The 24,276-nt window shown below is 37.4% G+C and overlaps 2 protein-coding genes across 5 annotated transcripts in view; both read left to right on the forward strand.

Annotated features, from left to right (window-relative positions):
* Positions 1–24,276, forward strand: part of EXOC2 (exocyst complex component 2) — a 209,617-nt gene that overhangs the window by 31,505 nt on the left and 153,836 nt on the right. For 3 of the 4 annotated variants that reach the window (XM_032250109.1, XM_032250112.1, XM_032250110.1), the window contains exons 2-3: positions 22,120–22,280; positions 23,697–23,765. In XM_032250109.1, the coding sequence (XP_032106000.1) occupies positions 22,163–22,280; positions 23,697–23,765 (187 nt within the window). In that variant the 5' untranslated portion in view covers positions 22,120–22,162. The remainder of the gene's footprint in view (positions 1–22,119; positions 22,281–23,696; positions 23,766–24,276) is intronic. The other variant, XM_032250111.1, reaches the window with a different exon arrangement.
* HUS1B (HUS1 checkpoint clamp component B) lies at positions 4,362–11,918 on the forward strand. Its single transcript, XM_032250114.1, has one exon. It carries the CDS (start codon positions 9,398–9,400, stop codon positions 10,232–10,234), a length of 837 nt encoding a protein of 278 aa, XP_032106005.1. The 5' UTR covers positions 4,362–9,397; the 3' UTR covers positions 10,235–11,918.

A 24,276-nucleotide genomic window follows, 5' to 3' on the forward strand; every position in this document is an offset into this window, starting at 1 on the left:
CAAGCTGGAGTGCAGTAGCGCGATCTTGGCTCACTGCAACCTCTGCCTCCTGGATTCAAGTGATTCTCCTGCCTCAGCTTGCCAAGTAGCTGGGACTACAGGCATGTGCCACCACCCCCATCTAATTTTTGCATTTTTAGTAGAGATAGGGTTTCACCATGTTGACCAGGATGGTCTCAATCTTTCGACCTCATGATCCACCTGCCTCAGTCTCCGAAAGTGCTGGGATTACAGGCATACGCCACCGTGCCTGGCTGATTTGTTTTTTTTTTTTCTTACTGATTTGTTTGAGTTGGTTGTAGATTCTAGATATTAATCCTTTGTCAGATACATAGATTGTGAAGATTTTCTCCCACTCTGTAGGTTGTGTTTACTCTGCCGACTGTTCGTTTTTCCATGGAAAAGCTCTTTAGCTTAAGTAGGTCCCAGCTATACTCTGTTTTAATTTCATGTGGTTTTGAGTTCTTGGTTATGAAATCTTTGCCTAAGCCAACATGTAGATGGGTTTTTCCAGCGTTATCTTCTAGAATTTTTATAGTTTCAGGTCTTAGGTTTAAGTCTTTAATCCACCTTGAGTTGATTTTTGTATAAGGTGACAGCCGAGGATCCAATTTCATTCTCCTACATGTGACTAGCCAATTATCCTAGCACCATTTGTTGAAAAGGTGTTCTGGGTTCTCTATTCTGTTCCATGGGTCTCTGTGTCTATTTTTATACCAGTACCACACTGTTTTAGTGACAATGGCCTTGTAGTATAGTTTGAAATCAGGTAGTGTGATGCCTCCAGATTTGTTGTTTTTGCTTAGCCTTGCCTTGGCTATGTGGGCTCTTTTTTGTTTCCATATGAATTTTAGAATTGTTTTTTTCCAATTCTGTGAAGAATGATAGTGGTATTTTGATGGGAATTGCATTGAATTTGTAGATTGCTTTTGACAGTATGGTCATTTTCACAATATTGATTGTGCCTATCCATGAGCATGGGTTGTGTTTCCATTTGTTCTTGTCATCTACAATTTCTTTCAGCACTGTTTTGTAGTTTTCCTTGTATAGGTCTTCTGAAAGACCTAACTCCTTGGTTAGGTATATTCCTAAGTATTTTATTTTATTTTTGCAGCTGTTATTAAAGGGGTTGAGTTCTTGATTTGATTCTTCACTTGGTTGCTGTTGGTGTATAGAAGAGCTACTGATTTGTGTACATTAATCTTGTATCTAGAAGCTTTGCTGACTTCTTTTATCAGTTCTAGGAGCTTTCTGGAGGAGTCCTTAGAGTTTTCAAGGTAAATGATCATATTGTCAGCAAACAGTGACAGATTGACTTCCTTTTTACTGATTTGGATGCCCTTTCTTTCTTTCTCTTGTCTGATTGCTCTGGTTAGGACTTGTAGTACTATGTTGAAGAGGTGTGGTGAGAGTGGGCATCCTTCTCTTGTTCCAGTTCTCAGAGGGAATGCTTTCAAGCTTCCAACTTTTCTCCATTCAGTATTGTGTTGGCTGTGAGTTTGTCATAGATGGCTTTTATTACATTAAGGTATGTCCATTGTATGCCAGTTTTGCTGAGAGTTTTAATCATAAAGGGATGCTGGATTTTGTCGAATGATTTTTCTGCATCTATTGAGATGATCATGTAATTTTTGTGTTTAATTCTGTTTATGTGGTATCTCATATTCATTGACCTGTGTATGTTAAACCACCCCTGCATCCCTGGTATGAAACCCACTTGATCATGGTGGATTATCTTTTTGATATGTCATTGGATTCAGTTACTGGTATTTTGTTAAGGACCTTAGCATCTATATTCATCAAGGATATTAGTCTGTAGTTTTCTTTTTTGGTTATTTCCTTTCCTGATTTAAGTATTAGGGTGATACTGGTTTCTAGAATAAATTAGGGAAAGTTCCTTCTTTCTTTATCTTGTGGATTAGGGTCAAAAGGTTTGGTACCAATTCTTTGAATGTCTGGTAGAATTCTACTGAATCCATCTGGTCCTGGACTGGACTTTGGTAGTAGTTTTTAAATTACCATTTCAATCTCACTGCTCATTATTGGTCTGTTCGGGGTATCTAATTCTTCCTGATTTAAGCCAGGAGCATTGTATTTTTCCAGGAATTTATTCATCTCTTCTAGGTTTTCTAGTTTATGTGTGTAAAGATGTTCATAGCAGCCTTGAGTGATCTTTTGTATTTCAGTGTTGTCAGTTGTAATGTTTCCTGTTGCGTTTCTTAGTGAGGTTATTTGGATTTTCTCTCTTCTTTTCTTGGTTAATCGTGCTAATGGTCTGTCAATTTCATTTATGTTTTCTAAGAACTATCTTTTTTTTCGAGATGAAGTCTTGCTTTGTCATCCAGGCTGGAGTGCAGTGGCGCAATCTTGGCTCACTGCAGCCTCCACCTCTTGGGTTCAAGCAATTCTACTGCCTCAGCTTCCCAGAACCAGCTTTTTGTTTCATTTATCTTCTGTATTTTTGTTGTTTTCATTCCAATTTCATTTAGTTCTGCTCTGATCTTGGTTATTTTATTTCTTCTGTTGGGTTTGGGTTTGGTTTGTTTTTGTTTCTGTAGTTCTTTGAGGTGTGACCTTATCAGTTTGTGCTCTTTCAGTCTTTGATGTACGTGCTTAGGGCTATGAGGTTTTGATAGGTTATATCATTATTGTCATTCAGTTGTAAGAATTTTTTAATTTCCATCTTGATTTCTTTTTTGACCTAGTGCTCATTCAGGAGCAGGTTAATTTCCATGTATTTGCATGGTTTTGAAGGTTCCTTTTGGAGTTGAATTCCAGTTTTATTCCACTGTGGTCTGAAGGAGTGCTTGATATAATTTCAATTTTCTTAATTTATTGAGGCTCGTTTTATGGCCTATCATATGGTCTATCTTGGAGAAAGCTCCATGTGCTGTTGAATAGAATGTCTTCTGCGGTTGTTGGTTGAAGTGTTATATATGTATCTGTTAAGTCCATATGTTCCAAGGTAGCATTTAAATCCATTCTTTGTTGACTTGCTCTCTTGATGACCAGTCTAGGGCTGTCAGTGGAGTATTGAAGTCCCCCAGTATTACTGTGTTGCTATCTCATTGCTTAGGTCTATTAGCAATTGTTTTATAAGTTTGGAAGCTCCAGTGTTAGTGCGTATATGTTTAGGATTGTGATATTTTCCTGTTAGACAAGGCCTTTTACCATTATATAATGTCACTCTTTGTCTCTTTTAACTGCTGTTGCTTTAAAGTTTGTTTTGTCTGATGTAAGAATAGCTACCTCTGCTGGCTTTTGGTGTCCATTTGCATGAAATGCCTTTTTCCACAGCTTTAGGTGAGTCTCCGGAAGGCAGCAGAGATTTGGTTGTTGAGTTCTTATCCATACTATGGTTCTGTATCTTTTAAGTGGAGCATTTAGGCCATTCATTTACATTCAATGTTAGTATTGAAATGTAAGGTACCATTGCATTCATCTTGATCTTTGTTATCTTTATACTTTGGTTTTGTTTTTGCTTTGTAATGTATATTTTTGTTTTTATAGGTCCTGTGTGATTTATTCTTTAAAGAGGTTCTGTTTTGCAGTGTTTCCAGGATTTGTTTCAAGAGTTAGAGTTCCTTTTAGCATTCTTGTAGTGGTGGCTTGGTAATGGTGGATTCTCTCAGCATTTGTTTGTCTGAAAAATATTGTATATTTCCTTCATATGTGATGCTTAGTTTCACTGGATACAAAATTCTTGGTTAATAATTGTTTTGTTTGAGGAGGCTAAAGATAGGGCCCCAGTTCCTTCTAGCTTGTAGAGTTTCTGCTGAGAAATCTGCTGTTAATCTGTTGGGTTATCCTTTATAGGTTACCTAGTGTTTCTGTCTCACAGCTCTTAAGATTTTTTCCTTAGTTTTTAACTTTGGATAACCTGATGACAGTGTACCTAGGTGATGATCTTTTTGTAATGAATTTCTCAGGTGTTCTTTGTGCTTCTTGTATTTGGATGTCTAGGTCTCTAGCAGGGCTGGGGAAGTTTTCTGTGATTATTCCCCCAGATACGTTTTCCAAGCCTTTAGAATTATCTTCTTCCTCAGGAATACTGATTGTTCTTAGGTTTGCTCATTTAACATAATCCCAGACTTCTTGGAGGCTTGTCCTTATTTCCTTATTCCTTTTTCTTTGTCTTTGTTGGATTAGGTTAATTCGAAGACCTTGTCTTCGATCTCTGAATTTCTTTTTCTTCTGCTTGTTCAGTTCTATTGCTGAGACTTTCCAGAGCATTTTGCATTTCTAGAAGTGTGTCCAAAGTTTCCTAAATTTTTGATTGTTTTTTCTTTAAGCTATCTATTTCCTTGAATATTTCTCCCTTCACTTTTTCTGTTTTTTTTTTGTTGTTGTTGTTGTTGTTGTTTGTTTGTTTGTTTTGTTTTTTATTTCCTTGCGTTGGGCTTTGCGTTTCTCTGGTCCCTCCTTGATCAGCTTAATAACAGACCTCTTGGATTCCCCCCTCCCCCCTCCCAGGTAAATCAGGGATTTCTTCATGGTTTGCATCCGTTGCTGGTGAACTAGTGTGACTTTTTGGGGAGTGTTGAAGAGACTTATTTTGTCATATTACTAGGATTGGTTTTCTGGTTCCTTCTTATTTTGGTAGGCTCTGTCAGAGGGAAGGTTTAGGGCTGAAGGCTGTTGTTCAGATTCTTTTGTCCTACAGGGTATTCCCTTGACATAGCACTCTCTCCCGTTTCCTGTGGGTGTGACTTCCTGTGAGCCAAACTACTTGATTGTTGTCTCTTTTCTGAGTCTAGCCACCCAGCGATTCTGCCTGGCTCTGGGTACTGGGAGTTGTCTGCCCAGAATTCTGTGATGTGAACCATCTATGGGTCTCTCAGCTGTGGATACCAATGCCTGTTCTGGTGGAGGTGGCAGAAGGTACAGTGGACTCTCTGAGGGGTCCATAGTTTTGGTGGTTTAATGCTCTATTTTTGTGCTGGTTGGCCTCTTGCCAGGAAGTGGTACTTTGCAGAAAGCATCAGCTGTAGTAGTGTGGAGAGGGACCACTGGTAGGTGGGGCCCTAGAACTCCCAAGATTGTATGTCCTTTGTTTTCCACTACCAGGGTGGGTAGGGAAGGACCATTGGGTGGGGGTCAGGCATGTCTGAGCTCAGACTCTCCTTGGTGGGTCCTGTAGTGGCTGCTGTGAGGGATGGGGTGAGATTCCCAGGTCACTGGAGTTGTGTACTTAGGGCAATTATGGCTGCCTCTGCTGAGTCATGCAGGTTGTCAGGGAAGTGGGGGAAAGCCGGCAGTCACAGGCCTCACCCAGCTTCTACACAAACAGAAGGGCCAAATCTCACTCTCACTGTGCCCCCTCACCAGCAGCCCTGAGTTTGTTTCCAGGGGGAGGGCAAGACAGGCTTGAAAATCTGCCCCAGGCTACCCGCCTCCCAGCTGCAAACTAAAAGGGCCTTTGGAGTCTGCACATGGGATTTGCGTCCTCCCCCACACCAAGTTCTGGCCAGGAGGCTTCTCACCCCATTCAAAATTGTCACAGAATTCAGCTAGAGAATTCCTTCTCCCTGTGGGGTTTTACCCCCTGCTCCTCAGGCCACCCTCCAGATGTGTCCCTGTGGTGCCAGGCAGGAATGGGATGCTTGGAGACCCAGCAAGCTCCCAGGGCCTTTCTGCTGCTCCCTCTACCCCTGTATTTCACCTGCCTGTCCATATTGAGTCAACTCCAGGTAAAGTCAGAAACTTGTCCCGCAAATAGACCTTCAGCTTCCCCAGTGGAGGTGAGTGTTCAGAAGAGGGTCTGCCTTTCCCACTTCCGCAGTTGGGGCACTCACAGTATTTGCAGCGTCTCCCGGGTCCTGCAAGAGCAGTGCACTTCCTTCAGAGGGTCTGAGATTGCTGGTTTGTTCTTGCAGTTGATCTGGAGCTAAAATTCACAATGTGAGCCTCTGCAGCTCTAATCCAGGCCTATCTCCCATCGCCATGCTGATCTCTCCCACTCAATCAGTTTCCTGGGTCTTGATCTAAAATGTGCATCAGGGAAGCTCACTGACTAAGTAAATAAAGAGATTCTATAAAAGAAACTTTAATGCATTCATCAAGATTTCCTGCAAGGTCACATATTACAGGTAAACAGTTTAGATTTTTGTTTGTGATTTGGAAACCTAGCATGAGTAACTCCATTTTGAGTTTCTCTGTTGGGTGTAGTGCAGCAACCAAGTCTAAATCAGTGGCTTTTCATAATTTTATTTAATAATGCTATATGATCAAAGCTACAGGTAGGAAAAATAGTGGTTCTAAATGTTATGAAACAAAGAGAATATAAACAAATGGGCTAAGTGTTCAATCCAGAAAGGCAGGAAGAAGTTAGCAAAAATGCAGAAAGGAGTTGATACTGAAGTGGAAAATGATGAAGTTGATCATGGTTCTTCTGAAAAAAAGAAAATACAATTGACAACTTATATCAAAGACTGTTATTTATAAAAATTAGTAAAACAGTTGTTGATTGGCACATCTAACCCTGAGAAAATATTTACACATATTCAAGACAGAATGAAAAAGGTGATAAAAACCACAGTGATACATAAAAGTAGCATATTAAATTTGAAAATCAAAATGACATTTTTGACTTTCTCAAAATATAGTAAATTGTCTTAAGACATGTGGACATATAAGTGTGAAAGAAATTCCCAAATAATCGTAGCCAACAAGGCACTAGAAATAGATGGCTTTAGAAGCTACATACAAGAAATAGAATATTCCTATACTATTTAAGCTACTATAAGATGACAAGTATGGGAAACTTCACATTCTTTCTGTAAGTGAAACCTAACTGCTGTGGATATAGAACTGCCCAATAATATTGAAATGCTGAATGTGTCTGGATACCAAAAGCACAGAAACAATACAAGAGAAAATAATTTTAGACCAGTTACAAGTAAAATTGAAGATGTAGAACTTCTAAAAAAATGTTAGCAAATCAAACCCAGGAGTGACTAGAACATGGAACCAACTACTGTTTATTCCTAGATTATAGAGAAATTGAATACTTAGAAGTTTATTACTTTTATTTGCTGTATTAGGTGAAAAAATATCTTGAAGGATGATGAAAACTATTTGATAAAATTTAATATCCATTCCTAATTTAAAAAATAGAACCCTAAGAAACTAAAAGTAGGTAAATATTTTGTGTGCAAAATAAAGTATTAATAGTAAACATCATATTAATGGTGAAATGTTAGAGCATATATTGTCAGTAGTTCTTGAGCGGACAAAATAAATCTTGACATATAAAATAAAGATATATAGTGTATAATACAGATAGTATATTTATGGTATTATTCATAAAATTTAGAGCAATTAGGGAAAGAAACTTAAAAGACTCTTGGGGGCACTAATGACAAACAATTTGGGAAACACTGCTCTAGAGCATTCCTTATTAGTTACAGATAAGACAGAGATGCTTGCTAGTACCACTTTTACTCAGCAGTGTTTTGAAAAGGTCAGCAAACTCAATGCCAGTTAAATAAATGGCATAAACCTTAAAGAGTAAGAGCCATAATTACAGTACATGAAGATAGTAAGATTTTCTACATAAGAAACATTAAAAGATCAATTGAAAAATGATTTCAGGAGAGAGATTCAGTAACTTGACTGATTTCAAGATATTGTATGTTATGTGAAGTTCCCAAGAACAGAGCTGAATAATTTATTGACAGTCATAAAAAAATGGTTTGAATAAGTGAGAGGATTTAATGTTGTAGATATTTTAAGTATCCTGAAATTATCTTGCAATTGATGCATTTCATACATTCATTTAACAAATGTGTTGAAAACCAGTTGCATGCCAGATACTGTTCTAAATGTTGGGTGTACATCGGTGTATGGAACAGGTAAGAACTCCTTTCCTCTAACTTACATTATTGTGGTTAGAGCTAGACAGTAAACAGAGAAGTGTAAGTATGTAATATGTGAGGGTGGTGACAGTTCCCATCAAAATTCCAGGAAGATTATTTTTAGACGCTGACAAAATATTTTAAAGTTCATATGGAGCAGTATCTGTGAGAGAATGAGAGAAGTTCTGATAGATTGTCCTATTCAATACTGAAATATAATATAGAATTCAAATCACTGGTACAGGTGCAAGATAGGGCAGTGGGAGAAAATATAGAGAGGGTCAGGAAACATTCAGGAGAAAAGGAGAATTTTTGTCTAAAATAAAATTGAGATTTCAGATTAGTGGAAAAGTGAATTTAGTGAATTGTGTGTATCAGCTGGGTATTCAGTACTCCAAAAAAGATTTCAACTAGTCAAACAACTAAGTCATAAAAACAGATAACATTTAAAGTACCAGAAACAGGACTTTGTAAGCATGACCCTAGAAGTAGCAGAGAAAAGGTCAGTATAACATAAAAAGATTCAATATTTCCCAAGGGCAAAGAGCACCAAAAACGATGTGAAAAGTCACATGATAAACTGAGGAAGATATTTACAGTACATGTAATGGACAGAGGGTTGATGTTCTTGCTAGAGATCTTAAAATAAAATAAAAAAATAAACTTAATAAAAAGATGCAAGGGACATAAAATGGAATTTACACACAGTGCAAGTTGAAATCTTTTTTTTTTTTTTTTTTTTTTTTTTTGGCCTGGCAGAGTGCTACAGATAAAACAGATTGCTAATACTCAATGTTGCTTGTGGACTGGAGTGTTCATGCAGCTTTCTGCAGGCCAGTTTGAGAATATTTATTAGGATTTTAAATGTGCCTTCATTGAGCAGCACTTCACCTCCGAATTTAATGCAAGAAAATAATTGGGTAAATAGGCAAAACTATTTTGTACAAAAATGTTCATTTTTTTATAATAGCAAAAAATTGGAAATCATCTAAATTGTCATTTGTGTTATAACTCTATACATTGGAAAACTGATCAGCCATGAAAATGATGTATGTTTCACCAACATGGAAAGATGCCTGTTACATATTTTATGTGTGAAGATGAGGTTGTAAAATATGTGCCTAGTATGCTATAATTTCATAAGACATGTGGCACTGTATCTTCATATATGCCGATTGATGAAGATGGTATCAGTGTATATACCAAAGAGATTAAAAATGGTTATCTGAGTGATGATTTTGTCTTCACAGTGTTTAGAATACTAAAAAGTTTCTGCAGTGGAATGCCTACTCTTTTAAAAACCAGAGTTGAAAGAGGGAAGCCTTTTTTGAGAGGGTTGGAGGAAAGGTAAGAAAGGGCGTGGGGATGCCCTTTTGTGGCCCCAGGCCTAGGGCCGCGGAATCCAGAACAGAACCCGGAACCTGAGTGCCTGCCCTGTTGAGGGCCGTAGGGAGGGCAGCGCAGCGAACCCAAGCGGACCGGAAGGGAGCGTGACGTGTGGCATCCTCCTCAGAGAGCCCAGCGTTGCCTTCGCCAACATCATGAAGTTTCGTGCCAAGATCATCGGCAAGGGCTCTCTAGACCTGTTCATCCAAGTCAGCAGCACCGTGGCGAGGCTGGTGAAGGTCTGCGTGCTCCGCGTGTGCCCCGACAGGATGTGTTTCGGCTCCGCAGGCTCAGGCGGCCTTCAGGAGGCCAGGCTGTGGTGCGAGGTGCAGCAGCGGGCCTTCCAGCAGTTTCGCATGGAAGGTGTCTCGGAAGAACTCAATGAGATCCATTTGGAGCTGATGGCGGAGCACCTGTCCAGGGCAGCGAGAAGCGCGGTGGGCGCGTCCTCCCTGAAGCTGCAGCTTACCCACAAGCGCTGCCCCTGCCTCACCGTGGTGGTGGAGCTGGCCTCACCTCTGGGCCGTGTTCGCAGCGTGATGCACGATCTGCCCGTGCGGGTGCTTCCCAGAAGAGTGTGGCGAGACTGCCTGCCGCCCAGCCTGAGCGCCTCGGATGTGAGCATCTACCTGCCGCGCTGGAGGACGCTGAGGAGCATCGTGGAGAGGATGGTGAACGTGGGCGATCACGTGCTGCTGGAAGCAAACCTCAGTGGCAAGATGACCCTGAGTATAGAGACGGAGGTGGTGTCTATTAAAAGTTATTTTAAAAATCTTGGAAACCCTCCAAAGTCGGCTGTTGGTGTGCCTCAAAACAGAGACCTGGAGAGCATGGTGCAAGTGCGGGTAGATAATCGTAAGCTTCTGCAGTTTTTGGAGGGACAGCAAATAAATCCTCCGACGGCTTTATGCAATATTTGGGACAATGCTCTTCTTCATCTTGTTTTGGTTCAAGAAGATGTCTCTCTTCAGTATTTCATTCCTGCCTTGTAAAAATTCAGCCAGCTTAGATTTGTTTTTTAAACTTAAGAACTTTTCAAAACTGAAACAGACCGAGTTAATTGGTTTGAAAGTTTGTACCTTCTCTGACTTAATGCTAGGCGTATATTTTATTGAGCCCTTCCTCCTTTGCAAAATTTATATTAAAGCATTGATAAAACAGTTGGGTAGTTTATCTTTTTGTTTTTTGACTTTGTCAGTTTTTTTCATGCTTAACACTCTAACAAAAAAATTATTCTTCAACTCTTTGTTGGGGGAGGGGGAAGAAGGTTGTAATGAAATAAATATTTTTGAATACTGAAACAGTTGCCTCAGTATTTTTCTTATAAAATGCTACTGTGTAAAGCAGGAACGTTCTCCTTTAAAAATATGTATAAACGTTTTCCTTTAGAGAATCACTTTCCGTGGCAGCTATAGACATAGAAAATTTATTTCTGAAATAAGATTTGCAAGACAAAATTACTCCATGATCCATGGACTGCGGAATGGATATTGTTAGCAGTCATGAAAACTTTCATTTCCTTTTGTATCTCCACCAGAACTCTTGGGTGACCAGGTGCATTGTCAATAAGCAGTAATATCCTGAAAGAAATCTTTTTTTCTAAGGATTAGGTTTAAACAATGAGCTTACATTATGCAATAAAAACTATGCTGTAAACAGATGTGCTGTCATCTAGGCTTTGTTGTTCTATTGATAGAACACAGGCAGAGTAGATTTATCATAATTCTTCAGAGCCCTAGGATTTTCAGAATGGTAAGTGAGCGTTGGCTTCAACTGAAAGTCACCAGCTACATTAGCCCCTAACAACAGAGTCAGCCTGTCCTTGAAGCTTTGAAGCCAGGAATTGACTTCTCCTCTCTAGCTATGAAAGTCCTAGATGGCATCTTCTTCCAATTGAAGGCTGTTTGTCTTCATTGAAATCTGTTGTTGAGTGATCTTATAATAGCTAGATATTCTGGATAACTTGCTGCAGCTTCCGCATAAGTACTTGCTGTTTCACCTTGCATTTTTATGGTCAGGAAATAGCTTCTTTCCGTAAACCTTATGAACTATCCTCTAACTCAGCCTTTTCTTCTGCAGTTTCCTCACTTCTCTAAGCCTTTATAGCATTGAAGAAAGTTAGGGCTTTACACTGGGTTAGGTTTTGGCTTAAGGGAATATTGTGGTTTGTTTGATCTTCGATCTAGACCACTTACACTTTCTCCATATCAGCAGTAAGGCCGTTTTGTTTCTTATCATTCATGTGTTCACTGGAGGTGCACTTTGAATTTCTATCAATAACTTTTCCTTTGTGTTCACAACTTGGCTGTTTGCCACACGAAGGGCTGGCTTTAGGCTGTCACATCATTCGACATGGCTTCCTTACTAAGCTGACTCATTCCTAGCTTTTGATATAAAGTGAGAGATTTGAAACTCCTGCTTTCACTTGAGCACTTAGAGGCCATTGTAGGGTTATGAGTTGACCTACTTTTAATATTGTTATATTTTAGGGAATAGGGAGACCTGAGGAGAGGGAGGGAGAATGCTGGTTGGTGGAGCAGTCACACACACATTTATCAATTGAGTTCCCTGTCTCATATGAGCATGGTTTGTGGTGTCCCAAAATAGTTAAAATAGTAACATCAAAGAACACTGATCACAGATCACCATGACAGATATAATGATAATGAGTAAGTTTGAGATAATGCAAGAATTACAAAATGTGAAATAATGATAATGAGTAAGTTTGAGATAATGCAAGAATTACAAAATGTGAAATGGAGTGTCATGGAGAGACATGAAGTGAGCACATGCTTTTAGAAAAATGGCACTGATAGGCTTGCTTGATGCAGGTTTGCCACAAACCTTCAATTTGTAAAATATGCAGTATCTGACTAGTACAGTAAAGTGAAGCACAGTAAAAGGAGGTAAAGTCAAGTTCATGTTAACCAAAATATTGCTTTAAGGGTAATTTTTGGATAAATCAGATCTCTGTTCCTCCTCTCTCCCCGCCGCCCCTTCCCAGTATTCCAGTACTTCTCTTAGAAAATAATTCTTAATGTTTCACTGTTTAGAGAAAAAGGAGGAGAGGTTATAAAAGGATGGTATAACAATGAACAGTCTCAGGGGGAGGAATAGCTCATATTCTTTTATATTAAATTTTAGTTTAGTGTTTTAGTGGCTTATGCAGTAAGATAAGCCATTAACTTGGGAACCTGTATATTTGCATACTTAGTACATTCCCATGACTACATTTTTATCAGTAATGAAAAGTTTCCTGCTAGATTTGGTCATGAAACACTTGAACCTGTTAATTTATTTTTTTTGATGATTTCTAAATTCCACCTGTGGCGGTGTGGAAAGAACACACAAACGTTGGACCCAGGCAAGTCACTTGAACCCGCTGGCTTATTAAGATCTGTTTCCGTTGGACTAGATTCTGATTTAGTGCTATTAAAGTTGTAACATCGGAAATTTAAACAGTTGTTTTCAAAAGTATTTCAGAAGTAGTTTTAAAAAATTATTAATAACCACTGGAGATATAGTGTAAGCTCTGTGAAACTGCTTTCTAACTTCTGAGTTACGTACAAAAATGTGGGAATATTTAATTTGGTGAGTATTTTCAGAGCTGGTTGTGAAGATTTTTAATAAAGCCATTTTTTGGTTCATTTAAAAAAATCTGCCCTTATTTGCGCTTTGTAGACTACAGATTAGTAGGCTTTATTTTTTATTATATTTTATTTTTTTGAGACAAGGTCTCACTCTCTTGCCCAGGCTGGAGTGCAGTAGCACGATCTCAGCTCACCCTAACCTCCTCCTCCTCGGTTCAAGTGATTCTTGTGCCTTAGCTTCCCGAGTATCTGGGATTACAGGCGCCCACCACCGTGCCCGGCTAATATTTTAATTCTTATTAGAGACAGGGTTTTACCATGTAGGCCAGGCTAGTCTCAAACTCCTGACCTTAGGTGATCTGCCCATCTCAGCCTCCCAGTGTGCTGGGATTACAGACGTGAGCCAGGCCTTTTGTAGACTTTAAATGTAAGATAAAAATGGAGAATATATCCCTTACTACAAGTGAGGAAATTACAAGATCTGCAGGTTTTGATTGATACAACACAGAAATTCTTTGTCATGTTTAGTTCAGACATCTCTTCCAAATTTTTTCCTTTTTTAGTAAAATTAAGTGAGTTTTTTCAAGCTATAATAAAATATTTTTTACTGGTTTCGTACTCGCTTCTTCTTTCCTGCAGTTGTCTGTCTCTAGTTCTGTTGCTTCCTCTTTATGTACTTAATAAAACCAAGAGAAATGAAAAATGTTATGGTTTGTTTTGGAACATAAATAATTGTACAGTCTAATATTTGATGAATTGTTGTGGTTTACTTTTAGTAATTCATTAACAAGGACATCTATCAAAAGTTTTATAGCCTAATTTGTAATGTAGCTTTTGGAAATGAAAAAGATAATTTATTCTTCTACTTAGGTTGTTCCCTAATTTGCAGAGATATGTTGCCCATGATATTAAGGAAAATCAATAGTTCTTCTAAACATAATGTTTAATATTGTCTAATTATATATTAAAAACATTTTATAATACAGAAATTTAAAAATGAATAGCTTGCTATTATAATTTTTAGATAAATTGTGAAAAACTAGAGAGTGCCTGTTTCTGTAGTTATGCATTAGTTGCTGAATTTAAAACTTTGTAAAGGACTCTTATAGGAACAAGAGCTCAAAGGTGCCTTAGAGCTGATCTCATCCAATCACCATGTTTATAGATGAGAAAAGTTTCGCAGTGCATAAAAGTCAACAAGTGTTTTTATTTCCTAATGCCAGAACTCAGTTTAGAACCCAGTCTCCAGATTGTTCATAAATGTTTCACGAGACTTACAGCTTGGATATACTTTTGTTCATTACAATAAATCTAGAGTACCATGTGAATGTTTTACTTAACTTTAAAAGATAACAGTTAAATTTAAAAATCTCAAACCTTTTGGAAAGGCATTGTCATATTGTCCTTGCTTGAAGCTGTCTTTTGCTCTTGCAGGCAGAAAGGAATTTATTTGCCACACAAAATGATAATTCAATGAAAATAAAGTCTCACATTTAAAAAATCAAGGCCTCAAGTTTACAAATTATTTAAGCCTCTTCCATTGTTTCTCATAGGGAGACTACTGAGAAGTAATAAGACACTATGCATTTTATGTTTCACTGTATCTATAGAAAATAAATCATAGGAAAATGTATTAAAGTGCTTTCTTTATATCCAGAATTTATTGTCCCACTAGATCCCACTTGCTGAAAGCTAAACTGGCTTATTCATGACAGTCTTGTACTTTTAAAAAATTCTACTGCTAAAAAGAAATTGCTCTTGAGTGTGTATTTATTCAATGAATAGGTTGCCATTATCAAGAGAAATCAGACAAGTGTCTCTTACCTGGTTAATTTCTATAAGGACCCTCCTAGTTCTGGTTATCCCCATTTGTTAACAGGAGTTGAAAACACATCAGAATTATGATTGATCCTTCCTTCCTTCCTTCCTTCCTTCCTTCCTTCCTTCCTTCCTTCCTTCCTTCCCTCCCTCCCTCCCTCCCTCCCTCCCTCCCTCCCTCCCTCCCTCCCTTCCTTCCTTCCTTCCACTCTGGTAATGGACAGGACATAAGTGTATAGTGTGCTTCTTAGGCTAGGAGCCAGCATGTAATAACTTGTAGCCTATCTTATATATCTGTGTATATATGTGAAGTCCCCAGTAAGTATTCCCATTCTCCCAACCTTTAGCATTTGCCCATTTGCAGTATTTAGTACTTTGTATATTATTAGTGTTCTTGTGCCAGAATATAACCTAATAAAAGTTTCTAATTCTTATCTGTATTAATTTTCCTTACATGAGTAATAATAACTATTTTACCTCTTCATCCCTCTGCTTTCTAAGGATAAAATTAGCTTGTGGCCGGGCACAGTGGTGTGGGCCTGTAGTTCTAGCTACTACCGAGGCTGAGGCAAGAGGATCACTGGAAGTCAGAAGTTGGAGGTAGTGATGCACCCTGGTTGTACCTGTAAATTTCCATGGCACTCTAGCATGCGAAACACAATGAGGCTGTATCTCTTAAAAAGAAAAGATTTAGGGCCCAGTGCAGTGGCTCATGCTTGTAATCCCAACACATTGGGAGGCTGAGGTGGGCAGATTTCTTGAGCCTAGGAGTTTGAGACCAGCCTGGGCAACAGAGCAAGACATCATCTCTGTTAACAAAAATACAAAAATTAGGCAGGCATGGTGGTGCATGCCTGTGGTCCCAGCTGCATGTAAGGCTGAGGTGGGAGGATTGCTTGAGCTCAGGAGTTCCAGGCTGCAGTGAGCCGTGGTCACGCCACTGCACTCCAGACTGGTTGACAGAGTGAGATCTTGTCTCAAAAAAAAATAATAATAATTTTTAAGAGTTTGTGGTATGTGCTTTTAGGATAGGCTTATTCATTTTATTCCTTAGTGCTTTCTTGATTGTCTTAAATGACTATGAAGTTAAAAGACTGTATATTGCTTTAATTAAACAAATGTTTATAACAGGCAAAGTCAAACTTTTGTTGACCTCTGTTTAGTGTATTTATATAAGAAAGACCTTATGACATATTTTTTATGCCATTGTTTTGTGACATTTGGAATATTTGTTAGGAAAATTTGTAGGTAATGACAGCCGTAGACTAGAGGGTTCCTTTAAACTCAAGGGAGTCTGGCATGGGTTGTCAAACTGAAAATGTTCAGAAACTGAATTCTGTTTCCTGAAAGCCTGAAACTCTTGGCTGAGAGTGATAAGAAGTTATTTCATTTATTTGTGATTTTAAATATAAGAGCATTACCTATCAGTACGAACATATCAATAAACATAAGAACATACTACCATGTAGTATGTTTTTAACTGAAGACAGGTGGAGAAGAGACATCTCTTCCTATAGTTCGTTTCACAAATTATTGAGGGTATATTATATTGCAGGCACTTTTGTATGTGCTGTGGATACTGCAGTGTGAGAAGCAGGTATGTTCTTATATTTGTAAATTAAATGACAGATCTTCCTGGCATAATGGTTTGTTCTGGTTTGGGCATATGTAGGTAATTCTTCCTGGTAAGGAAATAGGATTGTTGCAAATGAACCAGTGTAATGCATGCTGGGTTTTCAACTGTCTCTGCTTTGTTTGTCTGAAGAGACCTACCTGTACTCTTTAGTCACAAATAAGAAAATAGATCAGACTTTTTGATTCATGACTATGCCTAGTGGCCCGGTCTTTACCTTTTACTACCAGGCACTACTTTTAGTTGGACAAATTTTAAGGGTAACATAGTTAAGATTAAGAGCCGTGTGTAAATGACCTCAAAACGGATTTGAAATAGTGGGAGTAAATTGGAATTGCCCTGTCCTAGTTTTTCAGTTTTGCTTTCTTTGAGACCACAGGTATTCTGATTGCAGTTATGTTTCACACCAGAGTGAGCCAGAGCCCCAGTCACTGGAGAAACAATGAAGGTTCTTACAATGTGAGTGGTCACATTCACAAATGACCTCATAGGACACATGGTGGTATAGAAGGAAGAGGTACTAGACTCTTAGAACACCAAGGATCTGGTCTGCTTAACAACTTGTCAGTGTGTGCTCTTGAAAAAGACATTCAACACCTCTAGGTTACAGTTTTTTCAGGTGAAGAGACTAGATATGAGTTGGGTCAGGTCTCTTTTGGCTCTGATTCTGTGAAATACTAGTGTGTTCCCTACTGATAATCAAAACCACCAAGGATCCCTTGACAGTCTGATATTTCTACTAATCATCTTTTCAGCAATACTAATGTCAATGGTAAGTATTTTTATTAAGTCTTTATACTATTGTTTTTCTGGAAACAAGGAGAGCAGCATATTTCTACCTAAAATTTGGTTCTTTATGTGATTTAGACCAGAATCTGAAAGCACTTTCTTATAACCACATGCTTATTTCATTTGTGCTGTGATACTGAGGACATAGTTTAATAGTGCCAAGAAGATAATTAAATCACCACTCAGTGGCAGTCTACTTTTCCATGACAATTGAAGAAAGTATTTTCCTTTCAGAAATTGGTTTGTAGGCATTAATTAATGAGACGGGTTAATTATCCACATTTTTCTTAATATTTGCTTTCCCTACAGTATCTTTGGGGCAAGGTGTTATCTGTGTATTAAAGCAGTTGCTGGAACTTTGTGTTGAAATATGCCTTTGCTGTCCTATAATTTTTTATTAATATGTTACCATACTAAATCTCATGTTTATCAGTTTATAATAGTTTTGTAGCACATTCGCAAAACAAGCTTTCCACAATTTCGTCTGCATTTAGAAGCATGTTTAAAGAGGTAAGCATTCCAGTAAAATAATATTCTAAAACATTTTATATAAACTTTTAACTATTAAATCACCTAGTATGTCTATTTAATATTAGTTTATTTATTGTTTATTTGTGCATTTCCTAATGTCAAATGTGAAAATAAATATTTAGCTTTCAATTTTCAGGCACAATGAGCCTAATATGTTGTTCAGCAGTATAATGTTAATGTGACGTGCTTAGGTTTAATTTCAAAATATTACTAAAGCATTATATTTGATAACTTTTTATTTTGATATAACTTCAGAGTTATAGAAAACTTTCCAGAATAGTAAAAGTAACTCCTGTAAGCCCCTTATTTCCTTTATTTTGGTAAATAGTAACTCCAGTAAGCTCTTTAACCACACCCCCTGGCTGTTTCCTTTTTACCCCAATTTCTGTATCATTCTGTCCATCTGTCTGCATATGTTTTTGTGAACTGTTTGAAAGTAGGATGCAGCATCATTCCTTTACTCCTAAATACCTTAAGTATGTAGTTACTAAGACCAAGGACATTCTCTTATATTATAGCACAGTTTCCAAAATCAGGAAGTTTATTATTGGTACCATACTATCTAATCCTAAAGTTGCAACAGACAAACATGAGGAGCCTTTCTTGATATGAATCACTGAGAAGGATCTGTGAAGTCCCTGTCAAAAATACAGAATCCAGCTCAAATCAACGAGGATGATCAGACAAAGCCAACTTGATAGGCATCATAAAATAACCTGTACTCTTTGAAAATGTCGAGGTTGAGAAAATACTAATTTTTGGTGCTCAGATAGTCTGGTTTGGACAGTGGGCACTGCTTTAGTCTGCCCCTGTGGCCTTTTGACACATAATTCCTTACTGGCACAGCAGAATCTTTCAGACTTATCTTGTCCTAGCCCTGCCTCAGCCCTGCAGTCAGGCATTTCTCCAAGGACTCTGGTTACTTTTATTGAATAATGGTATGTGGGAGTTAGATATGCTCACCACTACTGTCATATTATTGCTTGTAGCCTCTCTCAATGTACAAAGCTAGAAAATACACACTTGCACACACACACAAATCTACCAAATGTATACATCTGTTTATCACATGTTATACTAAAAACTGAGTTCATATATCTTCTTTTATGAAGAGTCTCCTCAAATCTTTTGCTCACTAAGAAAAATTGGGTTGCTTCCTTTGCTATCACATTGCAAAAGTGCTTTATATTTTGTTTGTATAAAGTCCTTTATCATTTGTATCTATTGTGAATATTTCCTTCTAGACAGTAGTTGCCTATTTATTTTCTCTTGATAAGCAGAAAATTTAATTTGGGTGAAGTCAGAAAATGTAGTAGTTTTCATTGTACAGTTACTGTTTGTCGTATTGAACACAAGTCTACCTACACCCAGGTAATGGAGATACTCTCTTGTGTTATCTTCTTTATAGTTTACAAATACAGTTTTTAATGAGCCATTTTGAAATAATTTTTGTAAGTGATGTGAGGTTGCAGTTAACGTCTCCTTTTTTTTTTTTTTTTTTCCTATGTAGTTATCCAGTTATTTCAACATCTTTTAAAATACTTTCCTTTCCCAGTGAATTACTTTGGTGCCTTTGTCAAAACTCATATATCATGTGTGTTTGTTTCTGGATTCTATTCTATTTCATTCGTCCATTAGTTTATCCTAATGTCAAGAACACTGTCTTGATTACTGTAGATTTGTAATAAGTCTTGAAGTCATATACTGTAAGTGTTAAAACATTTTTCCTCCTCCTAAAATTGTTTTGGCTCTTCTAGATCCTTTGAATATCTACTGAAATTTTAGAGTGACTGTGACAATATCTCTACCTAAGCTTGCATGAATTTATAGATCACTTTGGGGAGAATCAATATTTTAACAACATTGAGTTCTCTGAGCCATGATCATGATATAGATCTTCACCTATTTAGGTCTTTATTTTCTCTCTGCAATATGTTTTAGTTTTTAATGTAAATGTCTTGTACATTTCTCTTATTAAGTGTATTTTTAGGTATTTTATAACGGTATTTTCTTTTCTTTTCTTCTTTTTTTTTTGAGACAGAGTCTGGCTCTGTCACCAGGCACCAGGCTGGAGTGCAGTGGAGCAATCTTGGCTCACTGCAACCTCTGCCTTCCGGGTTCAAGCAGTTATCCTGACTCAGCCTCTCCAGTAGCTGGGACTACAGGCACGCACCACCACACCCAGCTAATTTTTGTATGTTTTAGTACAGACAGGGTTTCGCCATGTTGGCCAGGTTGGTCTCGATCTCTTGACCTAGTGATCTGCCCACCTCAGCCTCTCAAAATGCTGGGATTACAGGCGTGAGCCACGGCGCCCGGCCTATAATGATATTTTCAAAATGAATTTTAAAAATTTTCTAATCATTTAAATAACTGATTTTTATATATTGACCATGAATTCCAAGACTTTGCTAAATTCATATATTAGTGCTATTAGTTGCTTAGTAGATGTCTTAGGATTTTCTGTATAAGCAATCATGGCATCTACATGATTGCTTATTACATGATGTTTGCTTCTTCCTTTGTCATCTTTCTGCTTTTTATTTCTTTAATTCACCCTATTGCACCGCCAGAACCTCTAGGACAGTGTTGAATAGACAAGGAAAGAGAGACATCTTTTCTATGTTTCTGGTCTAAAGGGGCAAAGCATTCTGCATTTAATGGATGATCACCTAACATCTATTCCCACTCAAATACTTCTTTATTAGATTGAGGAGATGCTCTCTAGTCTTAGTTTGTTGAGGGTTTTTAATCATGAATAGTTTTTAATCATGAATTTTGTCAAAGGCTTCTTTGACATCTATTTAGAGTAATATATAGTTTTTTCTTTTAATATGGTAATTCACAGTGATTGATGTTTGAAAAACTGCGCTTGCTTTCTTGGAATAAATTCTACTTGATCATGATGTCTTCCTCTTTTGCTTTCTGATATAATTCATATAGGCTTGATACTTCTTCCTTAAGTGTTTTATGGAAATCCATCTGTGAAGCCGTCTAAGTTTGAGTTTTCTTTGTAGGAAAGTTTTGATGATGAATTCAATTTATTCAATATTTATGAAGATATTGAGATTTTGTATTTCATCTTGTTTAGTTTTGGTAACTTGTCTTTCAAGGAATTTATTTCATCTAAGTTGTAAAATTTATTAGCATGAAGCCGTTCATCTTTCTTTATTACTGTTTAAATGTCTTTAGTATCTATGGTTATTTCCTCTTTCATTACTGAAATTGATAATTTCTGTTACATTTCTAGAGAGTTTTTTGAGACATAAATTTATTAATTATTGGTGAAGAACTTTTGGCTTTAATTTTTTTTCAAATTCTTTTTACTTGTTAGTTTCTACTGTTTTTTTCTAAAGGTAGAAACATAGATTCTTAATTTTAAACATTTTTTTCTCTAATGTAAGATTTTAAGGCACTGCTTTGGTAGCATTCCATAAATTTTGATGTATATTTCTTATCATTTCAAAATATTTTCTTTCCGTCTTAATTTCTACTTTGAATGTGGGTTATTTAGAAGCATATTAATTTCCAAATACTTAGATACTTTTCTGGATATTGTATTGCTATTGCTAACTTAATTCCTTTGTAGTCCTTGGAATTTCGGTCTTTGGAATTGCCTGTGACTTATTTTATGGCCCAGCATATGGTCTATCTTGGTGAACATTCCATATTTTTTGTTGTTGTTACTTTTAATCTAGTTGTTATTAATATTAAAAGGGAATATTAAAATCTCAAACCATTATTATATATTTATCTCTCCCTATCAGTCAATCAGTTTTTGTTTAATGTGTTTTGAAGCTCTTTTATTCAGTGCATACAGTTTTAATTGTTACGTCTTTCTGATGAATTTGTCCTTTCATCTTTATAAACTCTCCCACCAAATTGCTTTGTGTTGATTTGGGCATGTTAAAAAAGAGTTACTATATTTTATAAATACAAAAGTAAAGTGAAATTCAAACACCTACAGGAGTGTAAATATGTTTTCAATGTTACAAGTATAGTTAATCAGAATGTCTCCCTTAAGCCCTGAGCACAGAACAGTAGAACAGTTCCTAGTATCAATTTAGAATTCAGCAGAGGTAGTCACAGAACTACATAGTGACATTCATTTCTCTCTGCCCTTGTGCTGAAAGTTTCTAGAACCCAGGGCTTAGCTCTCTATTATTCTTATGTCTTTCTCACAATACTCACCGGAGTGTCCTACTAAAGGGGGTCAGAAAACGATACCCTAAAATATGGTGCGTTGATGTTCTGAGCTAAGGAAGCAGCCTCAAGATCTCTCCCCACCCTCCTTCTGTCTCTCCCAAAGCACAGGATGAGGCTGTTTTTCTGAACATATTACTAAACATAATGTTCAGTAGATGTTGGCTGATTCGCTAAATGACCCCTAAAAAATGCAAAACTCTATGTTTAAGAATGCTTTTTATATTTTGCCACTGACTGTCTAGCGTTCTTATATTTTTAGTCAATGCTCATCTCAGCTGGTACTAATCCTTTTTTCTTTCTCTTTTAACAGATTACTTCTGTAACAGGCTCACCAGTTTGTTCCACAAAGCACAATGTCTCGATCACGACAACCCCCACTTGTGACCGGCATCTCTCCAAATGAAGGGATACCATGGACAAAGGTCACAATCCGGGGAGAAAACCTGGGGACTGGCCCCACTGACCTTATAGGTAAGGGCAGTGGCCCTGCGACACACCCTGATAATTGCATTTTTATGTGGACAATGGAGACAAGATATGTAATTTTCTAATAGTGAAAGTGATAGAACAAACATCGTTGTGGTCTCTAAGGAGTGCTCCAAAAAGATGAAAGAATTATCTCTGGCTTTCTGATTTTTGTGTGAAAATCATTATTTTGTCAAATCTTGGCTATATTGTTTTTCAAGTCCTTCAGAACATTTCCCAGGGCAGAGATTTGCCCCCAAATTTTCCTCAGCTTTGATGCCTTGATTGCCAAAAGAGCCGTTCTTATATTGTTGCTCCCATTAGTTTTTCTTCCCTTGTCTGGCTTGTCTGTTGCTTCTCAAGTGCTCTGTGAATGATGCCTTTTCTGTTCCTTGTTGCTCCTAAAAGCAAGTCTCAGCCCCATCTTCTGGTGATAGGGGCAGCAGTTGGATCTCTCTTCACTCCATCTAGCAGGCACGTGTCCTTATCGTGATCTGTGGATCCTATCTGGAGCAAGCCAAAGTTTAGTTTTTAGAGTCAGTTTATGTTTTTTATCTTTTCTAGCAGAGTTGAAGCTCAATGAATGGTTAGAACACCACACATCCAGTTGGTGTGGTGCAAATATTTTTGGATGCTGGCTTGCATGGCGCATTTTCCCCTTCCCCTTTCTGTGATGTGGAAGCCTTTACTGCTTGCTTGGTCTTGAAGCACTTGGGTCTGTCAGTGCTTCTCAGCCCAGGCTTTTCTGAATCTCTCTAGAACTTTAAAGGTGAACTATTTGGCCTACTAAGTTTCAGTCTCTAAAGATGGAGCCTAAACATTGTTTCTTAAAATATACATGGGTATTAGGGGCAGCCAGGGCAGAGAGTGAGTTTTAAATATAATTTTATGGGCAGTTATGATTACTTGTCTGTGAACTGCTCAGGTGGGTATACAGATGCATTCAGAATGAGCAGAGTCCCCACTGTGTGCTACCGAATGTATTTTATGGCGTCCCATATAAATTTCTTCTGGACTCAGACATTTTCTTGACTCATTTCTGTACTGATGACGGAATTGTTGGTAAGGTACTTGAAATCACAAGTTGGAACTTGCTTTTCCTGCATTATGACTACTGGTTGATAGATTGGTTTTTGGCCATTCAGAAAATGCTTTAAAAAGAAAAAGTGAATGGGAGCTAGTACTCTGTTTAGTAACTGAGTTTTGCACTGCCTAGCCAATTCTTTCTGCTACCCTTATGTCTCATGTGATACTGTTTTCTCTAACTGTAGTTTTACATTGTTTAGTAAACATCACTTCAATTTATTCCGGCAAAAATAGTCTTATCTAATCTTATGTCTTGGTTTTTGATAAAGCTCATTCCACATGTTTCTTTAGCTAAGTGGGAAAATCACCAGAATGCATGACAATCTACCTATACAGGTAGAGGTTCTGTCCAGAATTTCACTGGCAGTCATTGTGAGCTCCCAAACATGACAGTTAGTAGTCTAGGTAAATTTTAATCTTGTTTTAGCTTCAGGCAACGCTATTCTTATTTGATTAAGTGTGTATTACTTTTCTAAACCATGCTAGTTCAGCTTTCAGCCTGCCTTATGTATTGCCAAGAAACCATTTTTTAAAAAAGCAAACTTAACCTGCTAAATAATGTAAGTGTTTTTAACTCAGATGATATCTACACTAGCCAAGCAAAACACTATAAAAAGTACTTTACTTGGAATCTATGAGTTTCTTTTTTTTTCCTTAAAAAAATGTGCTATTATGTTTCATGAAGCAGATTTCTTAGCATAACTTAGCAAAACTGTGCTTAAGAAATAGATCTTATGATCTTTTTTCTTTTCATAACATTTAAAATGATCTATTTGAATCTGTGTTTAAACTATTTGCCAATTATTCATTTTCTTGGAGTAAAAATGTGTTACAGATATTAAATCAGAGGAATCTTGAAAGCAGCTATGATCCAATGAATAAACTAATGTTCTAGGGGCAGTTTTGTGCCAACATG

The sequence above is a fragment of the Sapajus apella genome, unplaced genomic scaffold, assembly GCF_009761245.1.
Source record: "Sapajus apella isolate SASKATOON/1434 unplaced genomic scaffold, GSC_monkey_1.0 scaffold70, whole genome shotgun sequence".
Taxonomy (NCBI): Eukaryota; Metazoa; Chordata; class Mammalia; order Primates; family Cebidae; genus Sapajus; species Sapajus apella.

Coding starts and splice junctions, on each gene's coding strand:
- HUS1B (XM_032250114.1), top strand. CDS start 9,398: ATGAAGTTTCGTGCCAAGATCATCGGCAAGGGCTCTCTAGACCTGTTC.